The sequence below is a fragment of the Leptodactylus fuscus genome, chromosome 5 (genome assembly GCF_031893055.1).
Source record: "Leptodactylus fuscus isolate aLepFus1 chromosome 5, aLepFus1.hap2, whole genome shotgun sequence".
NCBI lineage: Eukaryota > Metazoa > Chordata > Amphibia > Anura > Leptodactylidae > Leptodactylus > Leptodactylus fuscus.
The window spans coordinates 30,260,418-30,281,426 of NC_134269.1; the positions used below are offsets into that span (position 1 = coordinate 30,260,418).

Consider the following 21,009-nt stretch of genomic DNA (forward strand, 5'->3'; position numbering starts at 1 on the left):
TTGCTGTGGAGCACCACACTGCCCCCTACTGGTGTGATAATCTGGGGAGCCATCATGTATGACAGCTAGTCACCCCACAAGGGACTCTAACAAGCGATATGTACAGGACATCCTGCAGCCACATGTGTCTCTCACGGCACTGGCATTTTTCAATAGGATAATGCTCGCCCACATACAGCGAAGATTTCCCAGGAGTCTCTCCACCACTTTGTAATGCTCCCTTGCCCGATCACCAGATTTATTGCCATTTGAACATTTATAGGACCAGCTTGGATATCAGCTACCTACAAGTGTGCAGGATCTACAGGCCCAGCTGTAACATCTGTGGGCAAATGTGCCGCAGGATAGCATACAGGACTGTATACCTCCATGTTCCGCCGTATCTTATCTTGTATCCAGGCCAGAGGTGCCCAACTGGTGCTGGAAGCAGTAGGCTCTGTCCACTGTATAGCAGATGTTCCGGAGTACTGCAGATGTATTCCTATTCATCTGAATGTGTCAAAGTGTATAAGCTACCAAGAAAATTGCCCAACTATCAGCACCCCCATTGATCAGCTCCCGTTTACTTTGCTGCTCACACTTAATAGTGGCTGTGTTGGGTACTGCAGCTTTATCCATTCACGTGAATACCCAGCACAGGTGCTACTTCGTATATGGAGCAATGTAAACAATGAAGAGGACACTAAAGCATCCGCAGGCCTAGTTGGTGGGAAAGAATAGAACGTTGGATCCCAACCAGTCTGATAGTGATAGCCTAATCCAGGGGTAGTCAACCTTTGCACTCCACCTGTTGTGAACCTTTACTTCCCAGCATGCACACTTGCTCTGCTGGTCTTTGAACTTCTGTAGAAGTGAATGAAGCAAGCTAGGAGTCGTAGTATCACAGGAGCTAAAATGCCGGGTAAGGTAGGCCATCACTTTTGTAGTCCTGGAAATCCCCTTTAAGGCCGGGGTCACACTGGTCACATGGTTTTGCCGCCACGTACCCTTGGCATGTTAATTATTGCTGGATGTTTAACCATTGTCTTATGTGTGAATTCTCCAAATTCTCTACATTCACTGATGTGCTCAATGACAATCTCTGTGCAACGCTGCAGAATAAGTTGGCACTATATCAGGGATAGGGAACCTTTGGCTCTCCAGCTGCTGTGAAACTACAACTCCCAGCATGCTCCATTCACTTCCATGGGAGTTCCAAGAACAGCAGAACAAGTATGCATGCTGGGAGTTGTAGTTTTGCAACAGCTGGAGAGCCGTACGTTCCCTACCCCTGCACTATATGATAAAATATTGCATGTACTGTGGAGTGCCTTAAGGGCTGACACATGAGATCCTCTATTGCCTGTCTATAGTGCTGTAGGAGGAGATGCCAGATCAGGCTGCGTGCAGAACGAAGGCAACAGATTTCTACAAAATCAAAGAGGATGGGAGGTAACAGAGGATTGTGCCTCAATATACACAAGGCTCAGTGGTCACACATATAGTTAATATTCCTGCTAGACCTTGAAGCCGCGGCCGTATAAAAGTTCTACAAAAGAAAGAAAGCATAAAAAGTAAAATATTAACTTTGTTTTATTGTAAAAGAGCATTTTCTTCCAAATCATAGTTACATGCTGTAAATCAGTTACAATGTGGCCAGTACTCGTATTATATGTCTGCTACATGCCTAAATTATTTGCACGTACCTGCTGGCTACACATAAAGTGTGAACATGTTATGGGTAGGAAACATTCTTCTACAATCTCTTCGGCAAAACCAAAAAGTCTCCGAAGCAACTTTGCAAGTAGTCTATATTAGAAATCTTGTGTCATTTTGTGTATATGGCTCCTACATGGGCTTACATGGTCGCTAACATGTAACAAGTGACTTTGGACCATCATGGAAGGCACGTAATTACAAATGTAGACGCTTTCTAGCTGAAAAATCTCTTTAAAACCTCCACTAGATGTCTAATTTGCTGTTCATTCTCTGGTACTAGGGAAGTCACGTCCATAGATACTATTAAAAAAGCAAGACCTCTTCACAGTGAGTAGAAGGAGGAGGCAAGCGAGATTTGCATGTATTTAATCTGTATTTGCAATTCAGTGTTCCTGGTTCTCCTATATTATGATAACTTGGGCTTTTCTCAGCTATTTGTTTGCTACAGTACAGTTACTCCTGACAGAATGACATGTACATAAATGGGTAAGGGAGCAGACTGCTCCTTATTATACACGCCCCCATTGTGCCCAGAACAATTAAAGGCAACTTGCTGATCGGTGGGGTCTGAATACTGGGTCCCACATCGATCGTGAGAACAGGGATTCTGTTCTCCTGTCCGCATAGAGTGGCAGGCTGAGCATGCGTGCTTGGGTCAGGGCCCCACATAGTGTAAATGCCGCAATTTTGCAGTGGTGGAAACGCCGCAGTCACTGTAAAGTGGAATCGCCAGTAATATTTGTGACGTTCCATTTGCCCAGTTTTTCTGTTGTATCTTTTCCCTAGACAGCCTTATGACAACTATCACAGAAAGTGGTGACACGCTTTCCTTGAGTCCTGGACAAAATCTACTGTGCTATTTTGAAAGTGTGAGTTGTATCACTAGTGCTAGGCACCTTTACCATTCAGGAGTCTAGGAAAGTTTAATGGTGGACTAGATATCACAAAAGACTTTGCAGAGGCCAGCTCAAGGCCTGTAGTAAATAGCATTTGCCTTATCTGGAAATGACTGCTTCTGGGCTATAGGCAGTTGTTTGTCTTAGCATGTCAGAGGGATTGATATTCCGGTTACACCAAAAATATGAAAACAACATAAACACCATTACTATCAATGACCGCAAGCGGCCTGACCACAGGGCAAAATGTATGCACGTCAGTCACCGGCAGGACATAGCTATCACATGACAAGCTGTTCCTCGTGACCTGTACTGATCGTAGTCTGTATTATATTCCAACACTGCAGTCTGCAGCCTTCAGAGCTGAAATCTTCCATCGTACGTGCTAGCTCATTGTCTGCACAGCTTTTGGCATACATTTGGTTATTGATAGTCTATGGCAGCAGTCCCCAGTTGGCAGGTTATGATATAAATCCAGATACCAGTTTTCCATAGTCTTTTGACCGGATGAATTGGAATGGGCAGGGTCCCTTCACTTGATCTATAATGACAGATCTGTCAGGAGATCCGTCAGATGTGTTTGGTGCTACCTAGGTCTGAAGAGGACCTGGGAGTGCTAAGTATATAAAAGGCCTGGGGTCCTAAAGGAGTATTCCTATGTCAAGGATCATATCTATACTGCTAGTTTATATAAATTCACAAGTCTTCAATATTTTCGTGAGATTATTCCTCCCATTGTTTATTAGAAATGGCAATACGTAGATATCCAGCACTAATTGTTTATTAGACACCCGACCTGTACCTAATATCTGGTCATGTAATGCAGCTCACTGCTCTAGGGAGAGGGAGGCTGATTGCTCTGTGTTACTTTCAGAATCGCTGTGTACAACTCTGTCAGGACAATCATGTCAGCTAATTACAGTTTGTTGATAAAAGATCGGACAGTGAGGTTATCTCTCTATGTAAACACAAAGATAACTTACTGCAAGAATGTTGTCAGCATGGAGTATGTACGTGTAATGTAATATACATTTACTGTGCATATTTGATCTGCATTTATATCATATTTCTAGTAATGACAGTAAATAATCTCTCATGGTAAAGAGCTTGCTGAAGAATACAGGAAGTGAGAAGAAGAGTCAGCAGGCAAACTACTGAGAGAGGGTTGAAACTAGAATGGACTGGTTTAAATCAGGTGTGTAATGGATCTAGTAGGTGGCACTGTCTCATCTCTGGGAGTGTTAGCAGTGCAGTCCGTCCTGAAAATTGAAAGTTTTGTTGTGGGCGGAGTGGGACAGTGAAGGGACTTTATATTTTGGGGCAACATTTCTCTTCACACTGTACACTGCTGACTTTAGGCACAATTCATCCAGCTGTTACTTACAGAAGTACTCCGATGACTCTGCTATAGTCGGCCTTATCACTGATGGCGACGATAGGGAATACAGAGACTTAAACCGGGATTTTGTTGAATGGTGCCAGCAGAACCAGCTCAGGATTAATGCTGGGAAGACCAAGGAGATGGTGGTGGACTTTAGTAAACGGAGAGGTGCTCCGACCCCGGTGGAGATCCAAGGAACATGTATTGAGATAGTCAGGACCTATAAGTACCTGGGTGTGCTCCTCAACAATAAACTAGACTGGGCTGATCACCTGGAGGCGCTGCACAGAAAGGGCCACAGCAGACTCTACCTGCTCAGGAGGCTGAGGGCCTTCAGAGTCCAGGGGCCACTTCTTAGGGCCTTCTTCAACTCTGTGGTTGCTTCAACCATCTTTTTTGGGATGGCCTGCTGGGGGAGCAGTATATCAGCCAGGGACAGAAATAGACTTGACAGGCTGATCAGGAGGGCCAGCTCTGTCCTGGGGAGCCCCCTGGATCCAGTACAGGTGGTGGGTGACAGAAGGATACTGTCCGTGGTGACCTCCATGCGGGTGAACAAATCCCACCCCATGTATGAGACCTTGATGGGACTTAGCAGGACTGTAAGTGACCCTCTGCTTCACCCCAAGTGTGAGAAGGAGCTATCGCAAGTCCTTCCTTCCAACCGCGACCAGGCTGTATAATCTACATCAGACCAAGCGAAGACACTCCGCACAGAGAACTAATGATTATGAAGTCTTCCTTCTTCTGTTCCTTAGCTGCTATGGACTCCTAGTATATCTTCTCTTCTCAGCATATGTGTGTCTACGTCTGTAATATATTACTGTGTATTATCCTGTATCTGTATTACTATGCTGCTGTAACATACTGAAATTTCCTCACTGTGGGACTATTAAAGGATTATCTTATTTTATCTAATCTAACTAGAGGGTGACATTAAAGGGGTCTTTCAAGATCTACAGTTTTCTGCAAGAAGGCTTGGAAAGGTGAAAAAACCAATAAACCCCATACTCATCTGTACTGTTTCTCTGGTGTCTCTCATGGCTGTCCAGTCCTGCTGCTCCTGGGGTCTTGTTTTGGCAGAAGTCCTTGCCGCACGTGAACCATTGAGACCAATCAGCGGCCTAAGGAAAGGACACGGTTGTCGTCTTGATTCCTTTCCTTAGGCCGCTGATTGACCTCAGTGGTCACGTGAGGTGGCGAAGCACTGGGACACAGCTTGACCCTACAGCCCAGGGGTAGGCGGGGGAACAACAAAGCATTGGGGCCTCCTTGCAGAAAACCGTGGGGGACATTACAATGTGTGTGTGTGTGTGTGTGGGGGGGGGGGGGGGCGTACCGTTTAAGGGGTTTTACATTACTGTGTGGAGCCCAAAAAACATGGGTGGAGCCAAAGTGGATGTGGGCGTGGCTGGAGTTGGGTAGTACTACTAGTAAATTTGCCGTCATGCACATAGTGCGCCCCGCGTTACGTCTCTGCTTCAGTCCCTTGAACGTTCTCACGTATGCCATTATATATTTTGTATTGGGGCCCTGGAGCTTCAGGTTACACCTGTGTTTGGCAACCCCCGCCCCACCCAGCACACACAGGTGTCTGTCCACACCTGATAGCAGATCCAAGCAGGGAATTACTTGGCTAAAGACAACATAGAGACTCCTGGGTGTTGTATATGTAATTATCATATAGTTTACAATGAATTACACATTCATACAATATTTAGCATTTCTTATTGATAACAGCCTCCAGCCTCCCCTGTCTCCCCAGCCCGGCCTCTTCTGTCACGTTTTTCACCATTTTACACCATTTTATTATATATACCATAGAGACTTCCCACAGGAGACATTCTACCCGATAGGCGACTCTATGGTGCTCAGTGATCAGCAGAGGGGCCGTTAGGTCCTCCAGCGTCTACTCAGCCAATGGCAGCAGGTTATTGGTTGCCCGTAGCGCTGGGTGGGCGTGTCTGGGCGTATCATGTGGTCCTGGAGTAGTGGTAGTACATCTACGCATGCGCCTGGGACAGGGAGACGCAGAGGAGACCTTCAGCTGGGGACAGGTGACAGGGGCCGGGGTCGTGTGTCTGTAGGTCGGGATGTAGTGATGGGGACTGTGGTAGTGGTGGTGGGAGCTGCGTGCAGGTGGGGAAGGGGCTGGGTAGTGCTGTGATAGTAGGTCACCCTCGTGTTCTAGTGATGGATGGCTGTATACTGGGGAGGGGGCTGGGGGATTTCACATAGTACAGTGATATACAGGGTGTAGGTATATGGGGAGGGGGATTTATACATAGTACAGTGCTATATAGGGTGTAGGTATATGAGGAGGGGGATTTATACATAGTACAGTGCTATATAGGGTGTAGGTATATGGGGAGGGGGATTTATACATAGTACAGTGCTATATAGGGTGTAGGTATATGGGGAGGGGGATTTATACATAGTACAGTGCTATATAGGGTGTAGGTATATGAGGAGGGGGATTTATACATAGTACAGTGCTATATAGGGTGTAGGTATATGGGGAGGGGGATTTATACATAGTACAGTGCTATATAGGGTGTAGGTATATGAGGAGGGGGATTTATACATAGTACAGTGCTATATAGGGTGTAGGTATATGAGGAGGGGGATTTATACATAGTACAGTGCTATATAGGGTGTAGGTATATGGGGAGGGGGATTTATACATAGTACAGTGCTATATAGGGTGTAGGTATATGGGGAGGGGGATTTATACATAGTACAGTGCTATATAGGGTGTAGGTATATGAGGAGGGGGATTTATACATAGTACAGTGCTATATAGGGTGTAGGTATATGGGGAGGGGGATTTATACATAGTACAATGATATATAGGGTGTAGGTATATGGGGAGGGGGGTTTATACATAGTACAATGATATATAGGGTGTAGGTATATGGGGATTTATATATAGTACAATGATATATATATAGGGTGTAGGTATATGGGGAGGGGGGTTTATACATAGTACAATGATATATAGGGTGTAGGTATATGGGGATTTATATATAATACAATGATATATAGGGTGTAGGTATATGGGGAGGGGGGTTTATACATAGTACAATGATATATAGGGTGTAGGTATATGGGGATTTATATATAGTACAATGATATATATATAGGGTGTAGGTATATGGGGAGGGGGGTTTATACATAGTACAATGATATATAGGGTGTAGGTATATGGGGATTTATATATAATACAATGATATATAGGGTGTAGGTATATGGGGAGGGGGGTTTATACATAGTACAATGATATATAGGGTGTAGGTATATGGGGATTTATATATAGTACAATGATATATATATAGGGTGTAGGTATATGGGGAGGGGGTTTATACATAGTACAATGATATATAGGGTGTAGGTATATGGGGATTTATATATAATACAATGATATATAGGGTGTAGGTATATGGGGAGGGGGTTTATACATAGTACAATGATATATAGGGTGTAGGTATATGGGGATTTATATATAGTACAATGATATATATATAGGGTGTAGGTATATGGGGAGGGGGATTTATACATAGTACAATGATATATAGGGTGTAGGTATATGGGGAGGGGGGTTTATACATAGTACAATGATATATAGGGTGTAGGTATATGGGGATTTATATATAGTACAATGATATATAGGGTGTAGGTATATGGGGAGGGGGGTTTATACATAGTACAATGATATATAGGGTGTAGGTATATGGGGATTTATATATAATACAATGATATATAGGGTGTAGGTATATGGGGAGGGGGGTTTGTACATAGTACAATGATATATAGGGTGTAGGTATATGGGGATTTATATATAGTACAATGATATATATATAGGGTGTAGGTATATGGGGAGGGGGGTTTATACATAGTACAGTGCTATATAGGGTGTAGGTATATGGGGATTTATATATAATACAATGATATATAGGGTGTAGGTATATGGGGAGGGGGGTTTATACATAGTACAATGATATATAGGGTGTAGGTATATGGGGATTTATATATAGTACAATGATATATAGGGTGTAGGTATATGGGGAGGGGGGTTTATACATAGTACAATGATATATAGGGTGTAGGTATATGGGGATTTATATATAATACAATGATATATAGGGTGTAGGTATATGGGGAGGGGGGTTTGTACATAGTACAATGATATATAGGGTGTAGGTATATGGGGATTTATATATAGTACAATGATATATATATAGGGTGTAGGTATATGGGGAGGGGGGTTTATACATAGTACAGTGCTATATAGGGTGTAGGTATATGAGGAAGGGGATTTATACATAGTACAATGATATAGGGTGTAGGTATATGGGGAGGGGGATTTATACATAGTACAGTGCTATATAGGGTGTATTAGTACATAGCACACTAATATTTAGGATATTTGTATTATATATATATATATATATATATATATATATATATATATATATATAGTCTAGATATATGGGGAGGGGATGATACATGTGGTCTAGTTATAAGGGGAGGGGTATCAGTACATAGCATGCTAATATATAGAATGTATGTACATGGAGTGAGGGTATTAGGTTACAGGCACATCTTGTGGGGGTATTTTCAAGTAGAAAACTTAATATAGGTTTTATGCAGATGAGGAGGGGGCTTCCTTTGTTGTACATTGATATATTTAGGGTATTCTTTTAGGGAAGGACAGCGATACATAAGGTGTATGTACATAGCATAATGATACATAGGAGGAGACAGTGTTCATACATTACACACAGTGAAGGGGATATGTACATGGGGAGGGGTATGTCCTTAAATAGTACAAAGATATATCAGGTGCCTATACTCCAATGATAAATAGGGGGCAGAGTATCCTTATATACTACAATGATAAATAGGGGGGAGGGTGTGCTTGTATAGTGGTGTATGAACATGAGTAAGGGTCTCCATACATAGAACTGCGCTGTACGGGGCTATACTGATGCAGAAGAAAGCTTTTGTAGGTTGTATGCACTTGGGGAGATGATATCCTTATATTGACCATGGGGGTATTCATTTAGGGTAGGGGGTCTCCTAACCTAGTACATTGATAAGTGGGGGAGGGGGCTATCCTCACATAGTACAGTCCTACATCGGGTGTGTCTAATTTCATATTTCACTGTGGATTTTAGGGTGTAGGTATATGGGGTGACACTTGCATATTATACTATGGGGTCTGGGTGATAATTCAGTCATGTGGTACATATTCATACAGCCATAGGTTATCTGTATATAGCTCAGTGATAAGGACTGTGTATATAGCAGGGTTATCTTCTCATAGTATATAATGCAGACATTGCATAAGGGACTGTTCAGTATGCGAGAGGATAACCTCACATAGAGTAGTGATAACCCCTACAGTCTCCTATCTTCATATGGTATATTATATACATAGTGTATATATCCGTACAATACATGAGCTCAATGATAGGAGGCTGCGTACAGGTTATCTTCATATACTACTAACTGTATGGTACGTATACCGAAGGAGGGGACTGTGTACAGAACTGAGGAGGTGGGATATCCTCACATAGTATAGTGATATGTAGGGTATATACATTGGGAGGGCACTGTGGTTAGTAGGGGGGGTATCCTCACATAGTATAGGGTGTATACATTGGGAGGGCACTGTGGTTAGTATGGGGGGGGGAGATATCCTCACATAGTATAGGGTGTATACATTGGGAGGGCACTGTGGTTAGTAGGGGGGGTATCCTCACATAGTATAGGGTGTATACATTGGGAGGGCACTGTGGTTAGTATGGGGGGGTATCCTCACATAGTATAGGGTGTATACATTGGGAGGGCACTGTGGTTAGTATGGGGGGGTATCCTCACATAGTATAGGGTGTATACATTGGGAGGGCACTGTGGTTAGTATGGGGGGGGGGAGATATCCTCACATAGTATAGGGTGTATACATTGGGAGGGCACTGTGGTTAGTATGGGGGGGGGGGAGATATCCTCACATAGTATAGGGTGTATACATTGGGAGGGCACTGTGGTTAGTATGGGGGGGGAATCCTCACATAGTATAGGGTGTATACAATAGGAGGGCACTGATCCCCTTCTCCAGTAGTCCCCGCACTTCTCTATGTTCTTATATATTATGACCATGGCATGGTCCGTCCTGTCTCACTGCTGGCTCAGGCAGGGTGTGCGCCATGGTTACTATACATAATGTGCTCGTTCTCCCAGGGTGCCCCGGGCCTGCTGGACACGCACCCTATGGTGTTGGCATGTTGCATATATCAGAAAGGTCGCACAGCGTCAGATGAGGGTGACGCCATGTCGTGTGACTATCACGGGGATGGCAGGGGAGTAAACATACAGACAGACATGAGAAGGAGCACAGTTATATTTAAAGGGGCAGTAAGCCGTAAGTCTGTATACTGTTCTCTGTTATCAGCCACAGGCTGCCTGTTGTCCAATCAGATCGCTGCTTTACCTCATGTCTCCTTTATCCGCAGTACAGCTCTGCTACATCTATAAGTATACGGATGCCCCAATTTCATTGTGTAGTCCTCGCTTGGGTCAGACACGAGGGAAAACTCTAGAGATCCAACCTGTTGCCCTTACCCACTATCCAATGCCCCCCACCCTGCAGCGCGCCTTGCCCTGGTCTGGTGGCTTCAGATAAAGTGGGTGGAACAGTTCACACTAGGAAAACCTGTGCTACTGGTTGTCACATTACTCTGAGACAGATCAAGGAAGCTGCCCTCCTCATATACCCCCCAGGGGGCAGCAGTCACCTGTCTGCTCTACCTGCATGTAATGTACATTGTTCATCCTGATCTACCTGCTTCATGAAGAGAAACCAAAGCTCCAGTGAAGGCTGACACGTCCACAGGTCGGGGCTCTCCCAGGTCATGGATTAGTTCTGGGCTATCGCTCGCTGCCGTTTCCATACTTTCCAGTACGACTGTTAATATACTGGTATTATCATGTAGATCCCTGCCCGCTGCGTCCATGTCATTGGATAATGGCAGATAATGGGCGACGGGCATCAGCAGACAGCTGGCACTGCCATGCCAAACTACTTACATGTCATTAGGTACAGAGTACATCTGGGTAATGAGGTGTGTAAAGAGTTAATTACCATGGAGTCTGATTTTGGGATAAGGCATGGCCTGGATGTAGCTTGTGATCCAGACATGTATACACCAGGACTCCAGAGCTGCGACCATTAAGGTGCTGGACTATCAGACGTTCTCACTGCAGGTTCATGGGGGACCCTAAAAGGGGTAACTGGACCCTAATCGTAGCGGAATGATCAGTTCCCCAGCTTGCTGTCAGTGAACGTCACCCATCTTGTTTAGGCCCAGTTCACATCTGCGTTCTCCTCTCCACATGAAAAAGACAGAGAGAAAAGCAACGCGAGCAGCACTTTTCTCTCCGCATTTTTCTTGCGAAAACCGAAAGGAAACCACATGGACCCCATTATAGTCTATGGGGTCCGTGGGTTTCCTAAGGTAAGTGCTTTTGTATGCTGATTAGGTTTCCGTTCAGATGGACCTCCTTAATAGAAATCCGAATGCAGATATGAAGCTAATCTTAGGGTAGGGCTACACAGCAACTTTAGTCGCAACTCCTGTCACATGACTAGAGATCACTGTGTCGCTCTGTGATGATGTAAGCGAATGGAGTTGCATTGTGATCCTGAGCGTCACCGCACGACTAGATTCTGCGTCATGCTTTGTGACTCCATCCACTTACACAGTGAGGTGGTCACGGGGCGACTCTGTGACTTTGGGCTTCGGTCAAAGTCGCCTTCGCCCTGAGGCTGCAAACCTCCAATTGGATCCATTCTAGATCGCCTTAGGCCTGGTTTACATCTGCGTTCGGCATTGACAAGCAGTGAGTTTATACAAGCACACGGACCCCATAGACTATAATGGGGTCTGTGTGTTTTCCGCACAGAACATGCGGAGAGAAAAGTACTTCATGAACTACTTTCCTCTCCGCATGACTCGTTCGGACACCACGCGGAAAACACACGGACCCCATTATAGTCTAAGCCTTAGACTCTGTGCTTTTGCTGCACACTGCTTGTCAGTGCGTTCGGTATTCCGTTTGGGGGGTCCCCATGCAGACTCCCTGAATGGAATACCGAACGCAGATAGGAACCTAATACACGTGTCCTGCGCTGATACATTGTAACTAGAGATGAGCGAGTACTGTTCGGATCAGCCGATCTGAACAGCGCGCTCCATAGAAATGAATGGAAGCACCTGGTACCTCCGCTTTGACGGCGGCCGGCCGCTTAACCCCCTTGCATGCCGGCTACGTCCATTCATTTCTATGCGAGCGTGCTGTTCGGATCGGCTGATCCAAACAGTACTCGCTCATCTCTAATTGTAACGACAGGAGGGAGAGGATTGTATAGACTCCAGGAGTGTTACCATCCACAGACCATAAGAAGGCGATAAAGTATAGTAAAGGGGTGGTGGAATATTTCAGTATACAATGCTTCTCACCCCCTGTGACATCACTGTTCTGATTGGTGGGCTCTGACCTCCGCACCGGTTTCACACCGTTGTCTTCTTCCTTGTTTCCCTTCCTGGTCACCTGACTGTGCAGGGATTTGCAGCATGGTCGCTCTTAGATGGATCCCTACCCAGCAGATGGTCAGGGTGTTGCTGTGCAGAGCTGCAGTGCTGGCCCTTTTCAGTCTCAGGATGGGTGGGGGGCCTCGCCTCCAATAATTTAGTGGTATACCATCCCTTTTAGGTAGCACTGACTCTTAGCTGAGGCATACATCATGGACAGCGCTGGCATCGGTCATATGATGGCGCCATTGTAGTTGTTGGCATACTGACGGCACTAGTTTTGCTGACAGAGGCTCCGTATAGCAGTGTGTACAGAGCCTAATCTCTGCATTTTTCGGCTCTTTACCTCCTGACATGTCTTCCTGCTAATCTGGGACTATTTTGGCCCCGTGCCGGATTAGGAGACTTCCCAGACTGTCTGTATTTCCATCCCTTAGACCAGGGATTACATCCAGCTCTTGCAGCGGTCTCTTCAGCACCATCTCCGCAGCCTCCTTGTGTATTCTGATCTTTTAAAGGGATTAGATCATGAAAACTAAGAGGCTTACAGCAGCCCAAACGAGGAGGGCTGAGCCCTAGTGGACAGTCGTGTCACTGCACCGGATCACATATGCTGTCAGTGACCAGACATATGTGGTCTGGCATTGAACCCTATAGGACGTGAAGGCACAACCCTTGCCATGCCATTGTTAGCTGTCACTCTGCAGAAGTGTCGGTGCTGTGTGCTCCTGCCGCCCCACCAATTCTACCCCCCCCCCCCCCCCCTGGATTTTTCCAAGATCGCGGCCTTCAGTAAAGTTTCTCCTAGATTTGTGTTGTGTGACAACGGAGATCACCATAACAGCGGAGGCCTCATAGGGAAACCAGTCCAGACCACACGGAAAGTCTGATACTGGTTTTAACCTCTTAAAGGCCATCATGCAATTGGGTCTTTAAAGGGATTTTCCAGGTCTTCTCTGCCTACCAAACACAGTACATTGCGAAGGCTCATGGGCGCCGTTCATTCAGCTGACCAATCGTATAGGCTAAGATTAGGCCATTGATAGAGAAGTCACAGAAAACCCCTTTAAGGACACAGCCATTATTTATTTTCACCACATTTCATGGCCTGTGTATATATATATATATATATATATATATATATATATATATATATATATATAATAAAATTTGTATGTAAGTGTCTAAATATTAAATTATAAGTCCTTACGTACAAGGATTTGTGTTTTTTGTGAGACTGGTTGTATTTTGTAATGGCACCATTTTGGGGTACATGTAGTATATTGAGTATCGGTCAGTGGGGCTGTAGGAGATCTTGTTTTTTTAGCAGAATGACTTGTAGATTCCTATTTTTTTTTTTTTTTTTACTATTTCACCCCTGTACTTCATTGTTAAAGGGGTTGTCCAGGGATTGGTAATGAATTTACCTGTCCTGGGTTCTTGCAGATGATGGGCCTGTCATGCCCCCATACCATAGGTAAGTAATTGCCTGTGAGATCGGTGGAGGAGGTAGCGGAGGCCGGACGCAGCTTTGGCTCACATGACACAGGGGTTGTGACTAGGTCCCATTATGCAATGTTATAGTAGCATAGGAGGTATTAGCTCTTAGACTCCTGGGATTCGCCCATCAGGTATATCCGTGAGGTATGAGGAAGATAATCTACCATGTTACTGATATTTACTGTTCTTTATCCCCCCTAGAACCATGGCCGTACCACCAAACTACGCAGACCTGGGCAAATCTGCCCGTGACGTTTTCAACAAAGGATATGGTAAGTGAAAACACACAAAATATCTGCCGGCGGTAAGTCCTGTGTGTGTCCTGTCGTAGCCATGTGTAGTATTGGTTGTCTTAAAGGGATGGTCCCAACCCTACCATTACATTATATATAGAGATGAGTGAGTACTGTTCGGATCAGCCGATCTGAACAGCACACTCCATAGAAATGAATGGAAGCACCTGGTGCTTCCGCTTTGACGGCGGCTGGCCGCTTAACCCCCTGCGTGCCGGCTACGTCCATTCATTTCTATGCGAGCGTGCTGTTCGGATCGGCTGATCCAAACAGTACTCGCTCATCTCTAATTATATATATTACATTACATTATATTTGGGTAAACTGCCTGACTTGATGGTGACGGACTGTCTCCTCGTCACAGGGTTTGGGCTCGTGAAGTTGGATCTCAAAACAAAGTCCTCCAGTGGAGTGGTGAGTAGCTGCTGTGTCGTGTGTAGAGATGCAGCAGAGCTGAGTTTGTCATCTGTGCCGTGAATAGATTTGCAGACTGTGTAGATGTGGCAGGTGACAAACCCAGCTCTGAGCGTCCTAGTTGGGGAGTACTCGGGTTATGATGTATTGCACATAATGTGTTCTTTTCTCCTCCCCTTCATGCTGCTTGGGATCGTCCAGATGGTAAGCCATGATAGCACTATAGTGCCATATTCTATAGGATTTGGTGGGAACTGCAGGAGAGCCGCTAAGGGGGTCCAGGGTATGTCTGGTGCATGTAGTGCCCTGCTGGTCGCCCCTCCTTGGCTCTTATCACATCTTGTGTATAGACTTACTGATCTGCTCCACGTATACCTGAGCAGGACGCCGTCCACTCCACCTCACACAGCCCCGTAGCTCCACTTTCCTCACGTGAACCTTCTTCATTATAGGAGTTCACAAGCAGCGGATCGTCCAACACAGATACGGGTAAAGCATCTGGAAGCCTGGAGACCAAGTACAAGCTGCAGGAGGCGGGAATCACCTTCACCCAGAAGTGGAACACAGACAACACCTTGGGGACCGAGGTCGCCTTAGAAGACAAGGTGAGACATGGCTGCCGTTCTGGGAGTATCGCCTGAAGCTTCAGCATACGAAGGACGGTGTATAATACATGTTCTTCTTATTTATACAGTTGGCTAAGGGGTTGAAGCTGGCGCTGGATTCCACGTTTGTACCCAATACTGGGTGAGTGGCATTGCTTGACCTCTTCTATCACCATTGGTGACCTTATGGGCACCTTACTTACCTAAAAGGGGTTCTACAGGGAGTCTGAATATAATAATAATAATAATAATACATTTTATTTATATAGCGCCAACATATTCCGCAGCACTGTACAATTTGTACAGACAAAGAGATCGTCACTTCACACAATGGGACTGAGGGCCCTGCTCGCAAGAGCTTACAATCTATGAGGTAGAGGGGGTGACACAAGAGGTAGCAGGGGCGGCATTGCTTATACAGAGGTCAGACACTTTTGTAATAGAGGTGACTGTCATTATACAAACATAAAACTTTATGAGCCGTCAACAGTCGTGTCCTGTAACATGTGGATGGAGCTTGGACCTATAAAGTTATCCTGAGATTACATCATATCATGTGGGGAAATGTGGGAGCGGGGACAGAGAAGGGTTACATTTTGGGGATTCTAATGACAGTACAGAAGGGTTTACATTAGGAATTGGGATAGGCCTGTCTGAAAAGATGTGTCTTTAGTTTGCACTTGAAGCTGTAGAAATTGGGAGTTAATCTGACTGTCCGGGGTAGAGCATTCCAGAGAAGTGGTGCAGCTCGGGAGAAGTCTTCCATCGTTTTTAGGTGTCAGAGCTGGTTCTGACCGTGGTTTACAAGATCGGGACCAGCACCAGACCCCCAAGTCGCTCCTCCTCTCCCATACTACTTGTTACCTGTACTAAGGGGGCTGGATGAGTACATCATTATAATAGGAAAGCCATCCCCATTTTACAGGGAGAAGAGGAAAGAGGCAGAGCAGCCCAGGGGTCTGGTTCTGAACTTGTGAACTCCTAAGTCCAGTGCCTAAAACCCCGGAGGAAGTAAGTGGGTGACGTCACCAGGCCATTACGACCACGTCATTCATGGTGATGTTACCTCTGTGGATAGCAACTGCCTACTGTGGGCAAGAGCTCTGTCATCAGTATGGACAACATGGCAACACTGAGCCAAAAATCAGGGACTACCCAAATATGATGTGTGCATCCATTTCTATAGGCCACACCCTAACCTAACATCCGAGTAGTGACTTGACCTCTACACCAGACCCCATTATTGTATACAGATGCCCCAAAGAACCTGGAAGTTTCCAATACAAACCAGTCCCCAGAATCTGAGACCTTGGCATGTCTGGGAATCTCTGATGTGGATAATTTTTCTTTTCTGTGCCAGTAAGAAGAGTGCCAAACTGAAGACCTCCTACAAGAGGGAGTATGCCAACCTAGGAGTCGATGTGGACTTGGACCTGGCTGGTCCCACTATACATGGCTGGGCTGTCCTGGGCTACCAAGGCTGGTTAGCTGGCTACCAGATGGCCTTTGACACTGCCAAGTCCAGACTGGCCCAGAACAACTTTGCACTGGGCTACACGGCGGGAGATTTCCAGCTGCACACTAACGTGTAAGTATTGTGGATGACGGTATAGCAATGGGTGGTATTATGCCTGCTCCTATGACATTGGCATCTGGCCTTTCTCTTTCTAGGAATGATGGCACCGAATTTGGTGGGTCCATCTACCAGAAGGTCAATAAGGACGTGGAGACCTCAGTGAGCCTGGCATGGAGTGCAGGCAGCAACAACACTCGTTTTGGCATTGGAGCCAAGTACCAACTGGACTCAAACACTACACTGTCTGTAAGTATGCCGAAAAGAAGTCGCCTACCTAAGTGGAGTTATGGCAACGCCTTCATTGCTCCAAAGAGCTCATTCACATGACAAAAACAGTCATATCTCGGCAATGGAGGCTCCAATTCATAAGGGGGGAAACACTGTTTGATTCAGGTGCCCCTAACCTATCTGCCGGGCTGAGGTAGTATTCTGGGTTCTGGTGACACTAACCTATCTATCTGCAGGACTGGGGTGATATTCTGGGTTCTGGTGACACTAACCTATCTATCTGCAGGACTGGGGTGATATGCTGGCTCTGGTGACACTAACCTATCTATCTGCAGGACTGGGGTGATATTCTGGGTTCTGGTGACACTAACCTATTTATCTGCAGGACTGGGGTGATGTTCTGGTGACACTAACCTATCTATCTGCAGGACTGGGGTGATATGCTGGGTCTGGTGACACTAACCTATCTATCTGCAGGACTGGGGTGATATTCTGGGTTCTGGTGACACTAACCTATCTATCTGCAGGACTGGGGTGATATTCTGGGTTCTGGTGACAGTAACCTATCTATCTGCAGGGCTGGGGTGATATGCTGGCTCTGGTGACACTAACCTATATATCTGCAGGGCTGGGGTGATATGCTGGTTCTGGTGACAGACTCCCTTTACGATTTCTCTGCTTCCTTTGTGATTTCCTCTGAGGCTCCATTAGCATTGCTCTCTTTAGGGTGGAGTCTATCACGAATACACAGACTAGACCGGACAAGCCGTCATTTGTAATGTATTCCCTTTACAATCTGCTAACATGGCTTTATTTCCTCCTAGGCCAAAGTTAACAACGCCAGCCTGATTGGAGTGGGCTACACACAGAGCCTGCGACCTGGTACGTTCCTAATCCCTGTCATCTGTCTTTCATGTCACTTAGTTGATCTAATCTCGGCCTCCTTACATGTGTGTGCAGACAACAGATGCCATTGTTAACCCTTTAAATGATTTTTTTTTTTTTCCTCTTTGTGTGTCTTTTTTTTTTTTTTTTTTAATTTGGCCATGGATGGCATGGTTACAATACAGTGATCTGTGACATTGAACCCCCTGTTCATAAGGAATTGCAGGTAGTTAAAGGGATCCTATCATTAAAATGCATTTTTTTTTCTCCCTAACACATAGGAATACCCTTAAGAAAGTCTATTCTTCTCCTACCTTTAGATGTCTTCTCCACCCCACCGTTTGTTAGAAATCCCGGTTTTCGTTTGTATGCAAATGAGTTCTCTCTCAGCACTGTGGACGCAATGCTGCAAGAGAACTCTCCAGCGCTGCCTCCTTCTTCAGGAAAGTCCTCTCCCTGAGTCATCTTCCAATGCTGGGTTCAAACTTCTATGCATGCGCAGTTGGCTCTGCCATCAGGCCTTGGGCAGAGCTGACTGCACATGCCTGCGTCCATTTTTTTTTATTTTTTTTTTGTGGCCGCTTACACAGTAAGCTGGGGTAAGCGGCCACAAGCATGCGCAGTCGGCTCTACTCGAGGCCTAGAAGTTTGAACCCAGCGCCGGAAGGAGAGGCAGTTCCTGAAGAAGATGGAGAGTTCTCTCGCAGCATTGGGGGTGTCCCCAGAGCTGTTTGAGCGCTGGGGCCCACCCACAGTGCTGCGAGAGAACTCATTTGCATTTCCAAAGAAAACCGGTATTTCTACCGAACGGCGACGCGGAGAAGATATCTAAAGGTAGGAGAAGAATAGCCTTTAAGGCTATTCCTATGTGTTAGTTATGGAAAATATAGCATTTTAATGATAGAATCCCTTTAAGTATCCCAATTTGACAGGTTTCCTAACAGCAGTCCCTGATCATTTCACTGGGTGACCTGAATGAGTTATCCCCTTTGGTCAGGCTGTGGTCACTCTACAATGATCAAAGGGTGGAATGGCCAAGACTGAAGTTTCATCTAATCCCTACTGTTGGTCGCGCTGCTGTCTTCAGACCACCCAGCGCCCTTCCCTGGTCAGCACAGGACACTGGTGTAAAAATGACCATTTAATGGCTACCACAAGAACACATTGGTGCTCATTAAACGGTTGTTTTTGGCAGACAGCGGTAGTGCAGCTCTTAATGGTATGGTCCACCTCTCCACTTCTGGATACAGATAGTTTGTGATTTTCTATGTAATTCTTCTCTTCCCAGGAGTGAAGCTGACCCTGTCTGCTCTGATCAATGCAAAGAACTTTAGCGCCGGAGGCCACAAGGTGGGGCTGGGCTTTGAGCTGGAAGCGTAATATGGTAGTACGTCGTCTATGAAGATCCACCAGCCCTGACCCTTCTCCCCTCCAGAGACTCCCACGTTCACACAGAGCATGAGATGTACAAGCAGTGCTGAGATGTGTCCTGTTAAGGAGCGGCCATTCATGTGGCTGCAGGTATGGACAACACTGCCCCCGGTGGCCACCTTCATGTCCTTCAAGGATCTGCAGAGGTGCACTAAAGTCCATAATTCCCATTTAAAAAAAAAATCTAACCAAAAATCAAACTCTTCTCTGTTACCCCATGAGTACTGTCTGACTGCGTGACTCTTCCCCACCCCCAGTCTCTGTTACGTCACTATTTCCCCATATACACCACATACCGCCTGGTCTCGGGTTATGAAGCCGCATTTCTCAAGTTTTTGTTTAGTTCTTCGATGTATTTGAGCAGTCTACTTGTTATTATAGGTCATGGCACCCCAGGTTTATTACACTACCCGGCCCCCAGATAGTTGTGTGCTGACATCGGGGTGGGGGAGGGTCCCTGGTCTATACAGTGAGCAGCCGCTGTGCACGCCCCATTGTCCAAGTGTAACATGAAGTGTTGTAATAAAGATGGCCACCCGCACATTGGATGGAGTAGTCCTGGTCTCTTTACTAGTGTGTGTATGTATATAATATATAGGTACTAGAATGGAGTGGGTAAAGTCTGGGGCTCCCTGGTATGTTGTGGATCCAGTAGGTGGCGCTGCCTCCTGTGAATGTTAGTATGACGTGCCACCTGCTGTATCCACATGGTACCAAGTGGGTTAGGATTGCATATAGGAGAGGCAGAGTTAGTCTCTACTACATTGCAACACTCAAAAATGCATCGGCTGTGTATATATATTCCACTAGACTAGTGCCACCTACAACTAGCTACTATTTAGTAGGTTGGCAGGGGTCAGACATCATGGACCCCAGCAGATCAGCTGTTTGAAGGGCCTTCAGCTTCTTCAGTACTGACCAAGCACAGTGGTTGTGTTTGGCATTGCAGCTCAGCCTATCAACTTGAATGAGACTGAGCTACAATCAGTGAATGTGATGTTCTATGGCCTGTGAGCACCGGTGCCGCATCAAGCAGCTGAACTGCAGGAGTCCCAAAACCCCTACAGATCTTCATTTCATGACCTATCTTGGAAAACCCTTGTAATAGATCTCTGGTATTATCAGTTTATGCCCAGGATTATATCTACAACAAGGGGCATCCATTAGGTCTGGAAGATTTCTGTCTCTTAGAGGTATTTGAAATGTTTTCTTGCAAAATATCCTCAAGGTGGAATCCTTCCAGCCAGGTAATATAACTGGAATATTCCAAATTGTTTTCCTATTTGGTTTTGTCAAGTTGAGGTCTGTAGGAGAGGATATGGGACTACATGGACTGAACTTAGACCTTGTCCTAAAACTCAAGTATGGTCTGTCATGTTCATAGATATATATAATCACCACCTAGTGTTCAAAGTGTACAGCAAGAAGCATGTCAGCTGCGTGCTGGGGGACACAATGCTCACTCTGCACAGCCATGTGGAGCGGGGTCCTTGGTCCGAGTACTGCAC

The 21,009-nt window shown here is 45.7% G+C and overlaps 1 protein-coding gene across 1 annotated transcript; it reads left to right on the top strand.

Annotated features, from left to right (window-relative positions):
* The first annotated feature begins 5,914 nt into the window (after positions 1–5,914).
* Positions 5,915–20,049, top strand: VDAC3 (voltage dependent anion channel 3). The gene is made up of 9 exons (XM_075272733.1): positions 5,915–6,032; positions 14,271–14,341; positions 14,727–14,776; positions 15,229–15,381; positions 15,471–15,523; positions 16,742–16,969; positions 17,053–17,203; positions 18,010–18,067; positions 19,359–20,049. Exons 2-9 carry the CDS (start codon positions 14,275–14,277, stop codon positions 19,448–19,450), a joined length of 852 nt encoding a protein of 283 aa, XP_075128834.1. The 5' UTR covers positions 5,915–6,032; positions 14,271–14,274; the 3' UTR covers positions 19,451–20,049.
* The last annotated feature ends 960 nt before the right edge of the window (positions 20,050–21,009 follow it).

Coding starts and splice junctions, on each gene's coding strand:
- VDAC3 (XM_075272733.1), top strand. CDS start 14,275: ATGGCCGTACCACCAAACTACGCAGACCTGGGCAAATCTGCCCGTGAC. Junction 15,524..16,741: donor ACGTTTGTACCCAATACTGG/GTGAGTGGCATT, acceptor TTTCTGTGCCAG/TAAGAAGAGTGCCAAACTGA. Junction 18,068..19,358: donor CACACAGAGCCTGCGACCTG/GTACGTTCCTAA, acceptor TTCTCTTCCCAG/GAGTGAAGCTGACCCTGTCT.